We start from the raw sequence: 12,070 nt of genomic DNA, 5'->3' as shown, positions 1-12,070 counted from the left end.
CATCTACTTTTTGAGTTTTATATCTATTCAATTTACAATTTTAATATCAGAATTGTGGATGAAGTCACGATTCAATGGGTTAGATCCATTTACTTTTTCTTTTGTTGATTTCTAATCTTGAAAATAGATTAATTAAAATAATGGAAAGAAAAATATTTGGTGATGGAAGAGAGGATTTATCACTACTCATTATAATGAATAAGTGCTCAACTTTCTTTTAGAAGTTGAAATACAAAACACTCAACTCAAGTTTAAGATTAAGGAACCACTCTTATTTGAAATTTCACGTAAGATCACTTTGTTGCATTCTTCTGTTTTCTTGAACTATTTCTTTGTAGCTCTTAAATTCTCCATCTCCCTACCCAAGGTCACTTTTTGTTGTAGTTGTTTTCTTGCAGTACTTCGTCATTGCATTTTGATAAATCCAAATTTTAATTTTAAAATAATCTAAAAATTTTTATAAATAAATTATATAATGTAGATTTTATTAGTTATTTTGAATGTTAAATATAATTATTTTAATGTTATTAATCTGTGAAACAAATTTTTATTAATATTAAAACAAATCTGACCGATTAAAATATTAAAAAATTTTAAAATTTAAAATTCAAAATTCAAAATTCAAAATAATTTATAAAAAATTTAGAGGAGATCCCTTAAGTACCCAAATCCTGGATAGCTTGTCTCGAATTTAATCTAAATCATATTACAAGAAAAGTATGGAACTCTACATTTTATGTTCTATTAGGCATGCAAATATATAGTGCCTGATTTGTGAGTTTAAAATACACTTTGAATAAGAGCAAAAATACAGAAAGTTTGTACCGATCTCTCTATGCTTTGACAAGTTTTCATTTAAGTCCTCATATTGTCTCTTATTTATATTAATTTTTCAATAATAAACTGAGTAGGAAATAAGAAATAAGAAATAAGAAATAAGTATTAAACTAATCTCCACACCTATCTCCATTGTTTTTTTGGAAGTTTTCATCCCTAGACATAATGGGGAGAGTTTTTAAAGCCGCGTCTTCATGGGAATTTTTTTGTCCCTACTTAGTCTTGTTTATATAAATAGTAATTTTAATAAAAATAACAAAGGTATTATAAATTTTTCACTATATAAGAATGAGATAAAATCGATTTAATTTACAAACCACAACAACAATCTAAGTGTTTATCATACACTTTAATACTATAGCTTAAACCTACAGTTGTCCAACTAGTATACTAAACATAACATGACCTTGGGATAGTGATGCCAAGATTACCAAAAACAAAAAAGAAAAAGAAAAAAATTATAGTTCTTTTTCTTGTGACCAAAAGGAACAGATTAATACAATAATACGTAGATGAAAGGGAGCTAATCAGGTGCGTTTAGTGCACAGCGCAGCTCCCTCAATAAAAGTTTGACAAGCGCAGAGTCTTACAACACAAGATGCCAGACTAGAAGCGCTTGATCACTCTCCATGAATGAACTATGATAGTATTCAGATGCATGACTCATGTTCTCTCTCTATCACCAAACTTGTTTGAAGTTAATAAAGATTTTAGGACCACCATTGATAGCCTAGTTTTTTTTTTGGAGGGTGTGGTGGGGAATTAATTTTGACTTGTTAGTTTGTACTGAACCGGGGCAAATTAAATAACAGATATATTATTGCCATTTGCTCTATAAATAAGAGTAGAAGTCTTTTTGAAATTTTAAAAAAGTTTTTTGTTCATTATAGTAAAACAAATAAATGAATTGAATTGGAATATAATCATAAATGAAATGATTCGAATTCGATTCATTTATTAAACGAATTGAAATCTCAAGATTTGGATTCAATTCATTTATTAAACAAATATTCGGTTCAATTCTTTTAATTCCTTTGGTAAAATTAATAAATGAATCAAATCAAATCTAAATTCGTTTACTATTCATTTATTCTATAACGAATTGAATTGATTGTTAATAAACAAAAATTAAGGAAGATAAAATATAAAAGACCATAAATTTAATATTTTACAAAATACAAACTTATTATCATTTATTGTTACTATATTAATCTTCAAACTTTAAAATTTTTTAAATACATATTTAAGGATATATAAGTAATTTAATTAAATAAATTTTAAACGAATAGTATAAATGAACCCTAAACGAATAAATGACTGAATGTCCTCAAATATGGATTCGACTCGTTTAATTAGTTAATCAAATTGAATTCACCATTTATTAAATAAATTAATTTTTTCAAACTCAAACCTAATTTATTTGCATCAAATCAAATTGAATGAATGAACCCTAACCCAAATTGCCACCTCTACACTATAGGAGTAGTAATTTGGACCTCGCTATAATATTAACAATGTTAATTGATGATATCATTAAATTATCGATAACGTTGTCAATTTTGTTTGGATTAAATGAAATAAGTGTTTGTGACATTATAACTTGTTTTGCACGTTCTAACCTTTTTTTCCCCTAAAATAATTGTTCTTAATTAATCATCAAATAATTTTTTTTTACTTTCATTTGGGGTAAAATATAATTCAATTTGATATGGCTAACCTAAACTAGCAAACTATTATAAAGTGGATTATTGTTTCATCGTTTCAATGATTATAAAGTCTACACGTTAATATATTAAGCAATTTCTTTTAGTATTAGTAATGAGAAACTTAACAATTTTATTTTTTAATGTCCAAAGGAAAATTTTGTTATTTGTCTCGATTTAACATAATAGTTAGTAGGACATAATTGGCTTGAAAATTTTCTTTTGAAAAGCATATTTGTTTGAATTTTTTTTTTCAAAATGCATGATTGGTATGAATTGAATAATAATTACAATTTATTTTTTTCATCATTTACAAATTAAAACCTTTTGAAGACAGACTAAGATACTCTTTTTCCTCTTTCAAACAAATTGTCAGCTTTTATATACACACACCCTACTATTATGATCTAAAATTTTAAAGTACGAAAAAGTCCGAGAAATTTTTAAAATCGCACGGTTTAAAAGTGTTATGAAATTAACATTTTAAAACCACTGAGTTTTAAAAGCTTTCCTAAACTTTTCCGTTCTTTCAAATACTGAATTAGAATATATATATATATATATATTGTTGTTTTTAAATGATTATCCAAATTCATAATAGGGAAATTATCATTTGTATACCCTTAGTTTACTCCATTATAAAAAATACTACAACACTTTGAGGGTGTATCAATCGTCCACCATAAGTTGACAAAATGTATCAGCTGACCACCAAACCGTTAGTTGCCGTTTAAGTATGATGATGTCAGAAGGGTAATTTGGTCTTTTCATATGATACAAGTGATAATTTAAGGGTATACAAGTGATAAAAAGAGAATTTAAGGGTATACAAGTGATAATTTTTAAGGGTAAAATCATCAATTCATTGTAATTCCGTTAACTTTCAAACGGCAACTAACGGTTTGATGGTTGGCTGATATATTTTGTCAACTAAGGGTGGACGATTGATACACCCTCAAAGTGTTGTAGAATTTTTGATAACAGAGCAAATATAGGGTATACGAATTATAATTTTCCTTCATAATATCTTATTTCTCTATTGTATTTTTATAAATTTTAGTACTATTTTATGAATGAACGCTAAATCTTCTAAAAAAAAGAAGATATTTTTAAGTAGATTTTGAACACGTTTCTTTTATCTTTATTATTTATGAAAAATAAAATTCCTTAATCCTTGCTTTTTTTTCCTTTTTTATTTTGGATCGGTTAAGTACAATTTTGACTACTTTGTTATTGAAAAGAAAGTACTTTTTTCTAATTATCTTTATTTCTTATTCAATATCGGAATAAGGTTAAAATGATTAAAAGAATGAATCAATATAGTTATTAAATAGAATCGATTTAAAGGTAATATTTTTGTTTTTAGAAAAAAAAAAGATTTATTGAATTTCAACTAGATGTAGACCTTAAGTCTAACTTAACCTAAAAGTGCTGTGAATGTCAGAAGAAAAGCATGATTAAAATCATAATTTGCATATTTTATTTGATTAACTTTAGTTATAATAGTATAGTCTCAAATTATATCTCAATATATATTTGAGTTTCAAGAACTATTTAGCACTCATTTATTGCATGATACCTTCATAACTTATAAAATTAGTTATTATAGATGAATACGACATACACATAATAATAGCACTTGGGATAAATTTATACGTTTATATATAAATAAACTATATAATGGAGATTTTGTTAGTTATTTTGATTTTTTAATAAAAGTTTTTAATGTTATTAATCCATGAAACAAGTTTTTATGAATATTAAAACAAATCTGACAGATTAATAATATTAAAAAAATTTAAAATTCAAAATAATTTATGAAATTAATATTATTTTATATATTTGATTAATTAATATTATCTTTATAGTTATTAAATAAGTTTATTTATTGTTCATTTTTGGTTTGTTCTAATCAAAGAGTAGAATCATCAAGAAGGGGAAAAACGCAGTTGGCATCATTTGCATACATTCAAGTTTCAAGTGTTATCTAACACTCATCTATTTGACTAATAGATAGTTAATTCTATAATTTATAAAATTATTTATTATAGATGAATCCCAGATAACAATAGCACTTAAGATGAATGACATTATCCCTTCGTGATAAAATGATTAAATTTGCCAATCTTTTGCCTTAAAAAGAAATAATTATTATATGCAATTTCTAGAATGACCAAAAGGAAGGCAATTGCATGCCATCACTTGCAATTATTATATAAATTAATTTACTCCATATATTGACAAGCACATGCAAAATGAGGAAATCATTATATTTGGGAACATAGGACTTGGTTTTCATTACAAAGAGGAAGTGAAATGTGTCATGCCTTGAAAGCTTTACAGAATTTGGGAAGTGACAATTGGCCAATCATATACAAGAATTTACAATTGTATACAAATATCTTTTACCGTAAATTATCCGAATTATTTTTTAAACAGCTTATTCTAACTTTTGATCAGAGTTTAAATCAAAGTAGAGATTAAAAAAATAATTTAAATTTATTATATTTCTTACTTTAAGAAAAATTATAAAGTTAAAAATATTTGAATTTATTATTTCTTTTTGCATAAATTGTATGTGTTGATATCATTCTATTACAAAACCCAATATTCCAATGTTAATTTTTTTTAAAAAATTTATGCACAATACAAATTATTATTTTTAAGATTATATAAATAAATAAGTATTTTATATATAGTGTTAGGTTTCATTAAAAAATCCTGCATGTCAATCAAATGGCAAGATTTCAAGATGAGGATTTACTACGATGACTCTAATTAAGATCTGTCATTTTAACTGAAGTGCACAGCCCAACCCTTCATATATCCTTTCATTTATTCTCTAATTTTTTTTTTAAATGTTGCCATCTCTCAATGTTTAATGAATCTAATTATCATTCAATGTCTGTTCTATACATGTTATTCCAAACCTTACTTTCGTTGCTTAAAATGATTAAACTTTTACTTTTGAGTTTTGGCATTTGGCTTCTCTTTTGACAATAATAATGTCCTGTAATTTGATTTGGCAAAGGGTAAATTTCACTTAACCCTTCCTTAAATCGATATATTTCAATGAAAACATAAACACACCTATATTTATGTTTAAAAGTTTAGAGTAAATAGAAGTTTCGTTGATAAAATTGTTCGTCAAATATTTTCCTTCTTTATAGTAAATAGTGTTGATTTTTTAATAATTTGAAGGTAAATTAAAATATGCCAATTTATCTAAGGATAAAGGAGAATTAATCCTCCGACAAAATTATGCAGGAAACTTGTCTAAATATAAAACATTTAGGGGAACTATGATAAATAACGAAAACAAAAAGTGAAAAGATGAAATATTAAAACAAAATTTTGAGAGAGAAAAAAGTAAGCCAATAAAATGGAATGGAATCAATCCACACAAACAGCAAGACAGGAGTCTACAAACTCCCAAATCCAAGGTTTCCAATCCCCAATAATAATTATAAATTATATTAAATTATATTTTTGTTCACTTTTGCTTCATTAAAAAATTAAAAAATTACTACCTCCACAGCATCTCTCTCCAAATTAAGAAAATAAATTAAAATAAACCAAAATAATAATTTTCTCATAATCTCTTATTTATACCCACAAGTTTATCCAATCCGGTTCTCAAAAAAATTCACTAACCTCATTGAAAGTGAATTTTTTTTTTCTCTCTCTCTGTCTCTCTCTCCAAGCTGAAAAAAAAAAAAAAACCAAAAAAACAAAACAAAACAAAACAGAGAGCGAGTTTGTTGTTGGGTGGTTGTAGTTATTTCTGTGAATTGGAACTGTTTTTCTCTGTTTCATATTCATTTTTTGCTTTTATTTTTAATTTGTTTCTTTTTCTTTTTTGTGGGAAAGTCTTTCACTCCCTTTTCGTTTTTCAAAAGGCCAATCTTTACCTATTTGATGAATTGTTTCGGTGTCCATGAAAGTCGTCTTTTAATACCCACTTGTGAACTGTAACTTTCCTTTTGTTTGCTTTCACATTGTTTACTCAAAATTTGTTTTTGTTTTTAGCAAAATCTTGGTCCTTTTCTGATCAGTTTCAGCTTGATCTGGCAAGAGGTTTCTGTCTTGGTAATGTTTTGAAGCTCAATTTTGTGGAAATTTGTGACAATTTTGCCATTGTTTCAAGTTTTTTCTTTGTTTGATTTGAGATTTATTAGTTTCAGTGGGTTCTTTGTAATCGGATAAGCTGTTTGTTGCACTATAGATCTGCTTTCACACATATTATATAACCACTTTTTAGCTTTTTTATTGATATTGGATTTATATTATTATAAAAGGAAGAAAGAGGAAGTGAGAACAAATCTTTATCTCCAAAAAGTCATCTTTCTTTTCCTGGTAAGCTGCTCAAAGCTATTGAATCATATTTCGTTTTGGCTCTCTGGTTGATTCTGTTTTCAGCTTTTTGATTTTGTGATTCGTTAGAACTTATATGAGGTTTTGTGAAGTTATCTGATAATTAGGCTGTTAGCTCAAAAGGGTACGTGGCAAATCAAAGAGATTTGATATCAATAAGATTTAGTCTTATTGTTAAACTGTGTATTCTTCACAAGGGTATGTGCAATTAAGTAGTTGAGGATGTGTAAGGATAAATTTCAGATTGATCTGTTATTTTGGTTGTCAATTGTAAAGAATTCTTGGAGATTTGGTTAATGATTGTCATTTGAGGAGATTTCAGTAAGCGGATTAATCTGTTTTTCAGGCCAGGAAGGTTTTCACCAACAAGTTCTGACGGATTCGTCTTCTGAAAATAGGGGGTGTGATTGTCTGGCTGGTCTGGAGTGCCTATTAAACATTATCAGGGCCCTTAGAATGGGGTCCTGCTTCTCTGCCGAAAGCAGGAGCCCCATCCCAGGTTCGCCATCCTCTCCGGGCCTGGGAATCAGGAAGAGGAAGAGCTCGAGAAAAAAACTGGGGTCAAGGAATCCTTCATTTGACTACAGGAGGGAGGAGCCGTTGCATAGGATTCCAGGGAGATTGTTTTTGAATGGTTCAAGTGAGATTGCTTCACTCTTTACCCAACAAGGCAAGAAAGGAACAAACCAAGATGCCATGATTGTTTGGGAGGTTAGCTCCTTCTCATGTTCATGTGTAATAGTTCAATTTTCAACATGATTTTTGTCCTGCTCTTAACATTAGATTTACATTTGAATATATATATATTTTTTGTGAAAAGCTTCTTGTCCATTTGTTTATCTCTTGTTACTTTCTTAGACAGTGGAAGAGTAGTCTATTTGATTAACAGAATAACAAGTAATACTTATTGTGGAATTCAGTGAGCAACTGTTCAATTCTTATCATATCCTCATTTTACTTTTTATTTTTAATTTTCCTTCTTCAGAGATGTGTTCAGTTTAAGAACTCTGTACTTTCTGGTTCATCAAACAAACATTCCCTCTATCAATGGGCTGCTGTTTCTTCACTCTTTTCTTTTTTTGAACTTATTTTACGGATATAATCCATTTCTTCTGTTGCTTCATCAAAATATACTTCTATTGTGCAAATTGAACTCTACTTTTGATTTTAGTGTACATTGGTACATCAAAATATGCTTCATAATGAGTCCCTGTTCGAGCATCAAAAGATTTGGTTTACCCTCATTATCATCTTTTTCCAACTTCCCCTGAGACAAGCTATTTTGGCCCTTTCTTATTTCTGCAATGTGGCTTCTGTGTTTTATGAAAAACTTGGATGATTATATTAGATTGCTTTCAATTTTGTATGCATCTTGCATCCTACCAGTTCATTTGTTCCATAAAGTGTTGCTTATGTTTTCTCAAATTTATGTGACCTTATTTATCTTAGCTTTTTATTTATGTGATATCGGAGCTAGTTAATTTGAATTGCATACAATTTTTTTTTTTTGTTTTAGATTTTTTTAATTGCACTCTAAAACATTCCTGGCTCACCCTCTGTGTGGGAATTTACAGAACTTTGCATCAAGGGCAGATACAATATTTTGTGGTGTTTTTGATGGCCATGGTCCCTATGGTCATATGGTTGCGAAGAGAGTGAGGGATTCTCTTCCATTAAAACTGAGCTCTCACTGGGAAGTGAACATAACCAGTGAGGAAGTTTTGAGAGAGATAAGCATTAACACTGCTGGAAGCATAAACTCTGAGGATACATCTTTTGTATCTGCCGATGAAGAACCTAGAGCCTCTGCCGATCTTGAGGAAACAGAAAAGTTTCCAGAGTTCTTTCAGACTCTAAAGGAGTCATTTCTGAAGGCTTTCAAAGTCATGGATAGGGAACTAAGAATGCATGCAACTATTGATTGTTTCTGCAGTGGGACAACAGCAGTAACTCTGATCAAGCAGGTATTGAATTTTAGCTTTCCTGAATATTTTTTTTTATTAAATTTTACAGTTTTGTGTTATCCTTGTGATCGCAAGATAACAATTGCCTCCATATTTGTGTAGGGTCAACATCTTGTCATTGGAAATGTTGGGGATTCCAGAGCTGTGTTGGGCACAAGAGACAAAGATGATTCTCTCGTTGCCATGCAGTTGACTGTGGATCTCAAACCAAATCTTCCAGGTTTTTTTCTCTCTCTTCCCCCCTCTCCTTTTGTGCCTCTCCGTTCTTTTGAACAGCTTCTCTTTTATTAAACATTATAGCGACAACAGTCAAAAGACCAAAAAAAAAAAAAAAAAAAAAGGAAGAAAAGAAACGGAAATAGGTAAGCAATATTCATCTTTTTCTAAAACGAGGGTCTCATTCTGCTAAAGAAGGCAAATAGTCTTACAAGCGCCGGAAAATTTTGCAGCTGAAGAGCTTTGTTCTATGCAGAGTCAAAAATCCTTTAGGAAAATAACGGTTTTTTCTTTTCAAGAATTTTTAATTTGAATATTAGACCGTATCATTGCCAGTTCTTGTCTTGATTTTACTTTTTAAGTTTCTAATTTTACAATATGGAATCTTTTCCACACAACTGAACCAAAAAGATGGATGTGTCTGCAAAGATATCCAATGGTCATTTAATATGAACAACATCCTGTGCATCTATCCCCACATAGTATAAGATGGGAAAGAACTGGCCAGAGACCTCCATCTTGTCTCTGTATATGCTGATGATTATTAATTTAATTTTTTTTTCCGTTTTCACTATGATATTTTTGACTATTCATTTTTAAGATGTTCAGGTTTGTTCCTTCTTCATCCTTTCCCATAGACACTCTTGTGATTTCAGTGGTTTATTGGCTGAAGATTATTGGTCTAAAATAGTAAAACAAGACATAAATGTTGTCCCAGCTGGCTTTATGAATTGACAAATACATTATTTTTGTTAGCAGATAATCATTCAATTATTATTTTTCTTATATGTGATTAATTTGAGTATTATATATTTAATGCAATCAATATTGATGCAGCATAATGTAAATAATTTGCTGGTTTTTATCTGCAGTCGTGATATAACCAAGTCGTAGGCAGTAAAAAGATTTTGTGAAAACTAAATCTTTTGAGGATTTTGTTGTTTGTTGGTAGAGCGACAAGCCAAGAGCTAGATAGAGCAACTAAAATCCCAATAATGTGGTTATGACGTGCTGGGATTATTTGCAGAATCCCTTTACCATTAAATCCCATTGTGGTAAGATGTGAAATGAAGGTTATAAAATGGAAGAAAATTAAATAAAGATCTCAGCTGACCTTGTGTGAGATTATCTTGATGCCCATAAATCTGTAGAATGTCCAAATTGATTTGATTATTAAAACTCCTTGCCAGCAAGCAAGCAAGCATTGTTAAATTCAATGACATTGAACTGGAAAATAGTAGGTAAAATGTTTATTGGTTTAAAAAATTGTCACTGTTTCTGCCTCGCACTTTTCTTGTGTTCCCATTGCCCTTTTGAGTGTGTGTGGTTACTTGCTATATGGATGAAGAATTTCAAGATGACCTGAAAGATAGACAGAGAGGATACAGAGAAAAGGCAATAAAAAACTGTTTGATCACTTGCTTCTCTATGTCATCATTTCTGATTGCTTTTGGTTTCAAATTATTATTATTATTATTTATTTTTATTTTTTTTTGCTTATAAGCACTTCCACTCCTTACAGCTGAAGCAGAGCGAATACGAAAATGTAAAGGGCGTGTGTTTGCTCTTCATGATGAGCCCGAGGTTGCCCGAGTTTGGCTTCCAAACTATGACTCTCCTGGGCTTGCCATGGCACGGGCTTTTGGAGATTTTTGCCTTAAAGATTTTGGCCTCATTTCTGTGCCTGATATATCCTATAGACGCCTCACTGATAAAGATGAGTTCATTGTCTTGGCCACAGATGGGGTAAGGGAACCAACTTAATGTTAAATCAATATTTTTCTAAATAGATTTAGCTTGCTCTTTACATTTTATACTTCGTATCATTTTAAAGTTGGCTTCACTCCACTTTTCATAGATTTGGGATGTTCTCTCAAACGAAGAAGTGGTAGAAATTGTAGCTTCAGCACCAGCACGTTCCTCAGCGGCTCGATCACTTGTTGAGTCTGCTGTTCGAGCCTGGAGACGCAAGTATCCAACTTCCAAAGTTGATGATTGTGCTGTGGTATGCCTGTTCCTTGACTCAAACTCAAACACAAATGGCATATCTACATCTTCGACGTTCAAGATGAAAGAGCAGCTAACTTCAGTGGAGGGAGTCAATATTGGCACTGAGAAAGGCGATGATCCATCAGGCCCAGCCAGCCTGCCCCGGTCAGGAACTGTCCGAACCGCTAGTGGTGAAGAAATACACCCTGAAGAAAGTGAAGATGATGGTTCGAAGCTGGACGATTCAAATACAGATTGGTCCGCTCTTGAAGGAGTGTCTCGTGTTAATACTCTCTTGACGCTGCCTAGGTTCACACCTGGAAAAGATGATAAGAAGGCTGCTGGCGCTCGGAAATGACAAGGCGATTTGGTTAGTCCATGATTTTCATAATAATAATTTTTTTTCTTGTTCGTATTCATGGTTCCTTTCTCTTCAGAAGGAGAAAATGATTTGTAGGGGGCTGTCGATGTTAAATTTGGACCGGAGAGGTGGGCCCGGCTATATTAGCATGTCTGGGAAATTGTCCTTTCTCTCTAGTGTGGGTAGAATTGGAATTTTGAAAAATCCAACTCTCGGTCTATTTTTGTTTACCTTTTATTTATTTATTTTTCACCCTTTTTCTTGTGTGATTTATTGGTTATTGTTAATAATAATCTGGTGATAAGGAAGGCTTCTTTTATTTTTAACTTTTCGTGAATTTGATTTTTGATCACATGTTTTTGGCCATGTTGAGATGTAGACTCTTTATTGCTATGTGGTTTCTAGTGCTTGAAAATATTGCTTCTGAAAAAAAGTTGGCAAATTTGAGATGGAAACTTGGTGCGGTGCTCGTCATTTAGAAAATGACAAGTTAAGCTTTGCCATTTGTTTCTTGACTTTTCGTGATGCTCGTAGTTGAGGCTCTCGGGCATGAAAGATTGGAGAACTGATAATTCTCGTTCATACGTGTAAATCAATTTTATAGATTATCCATAAACTGAAAGCAA

The 12,070-nt window shown here is 30.4% G+C and overlaps 1 protein-coding gene across 4 annotated transcripts; it reads left to right on the top strand.

Annotated features, from left to right (window-relative positions):
* The first annotated feature begins 6,198 nt into the window (after nucleotides 1–6,198).
* LOC102625738 (probable protein phosphatase 2C 33) lies at nucleotides 6,199–11,770 on the top strand. 4 transcript variants are annotated; one of them, XM_025099679.2, is made up of 7 exons: nucleotides 6,199–6,629; nucleotides 6,843–6,896; nucleotides 7,261–7,625; nucleotides 8,489–8,878; nucleotides 8,981–9,098; nucleotides 10,617–10,840; nucleotides 10,953–11,770. In XM_025099679.2, the coding sequence occupies exons 3-7, from the start codon at nucleotides 7,371–7,373 to the stop codon at nucleotides 11,439–11,441; spliced, it is 1,476 nt and encodes a 491-aa protein (XP_024955447.1). In that variant the 5' UTR covers nucleotides 6,199–6,629; nucleotides 6,843–6,896; nucleotides 7,261–7,370; the 3' UTR covers nucleotides 11,442–11,770. The 4 variants fall into 4 exon arrangements, with proteins under 4 accessions (XP_024955447.1, XP_006480437.1, XP_006480438.1 ...); XM_006480374.4 differs by having other exon boundaries at nucleotides 6,839–6,896; XM_006480375.4 differs by lacking the exon at nucleotides 6,843–6,896.
* The last annotated feature ends 300 nt before the right edge of the window (nucleotides 11,771–12,070 follow it).

The sequence above is a fragment of the Citrus sinensis genome, chromosome 6 (assembly GCF_022201045.2).
Source record: "Citrus sinensis cultivar Valencia sweet orange chromosome 6, DVS_A1.0, whole genome shotgun sequence".
In the NCBI taxonomy this organism is placed as follows: Eukaryota; Viridiplantae; Streptophyta; class Magnoliopsida; order Sapindales; family Rutaceae; genus Citrus; species Citrus sinensis.
The sequence above is the reverse complement of the archived record's forward strand: the minus strand, read 5'-3'. Positions and strand labels throughout refer to the sequence as shown.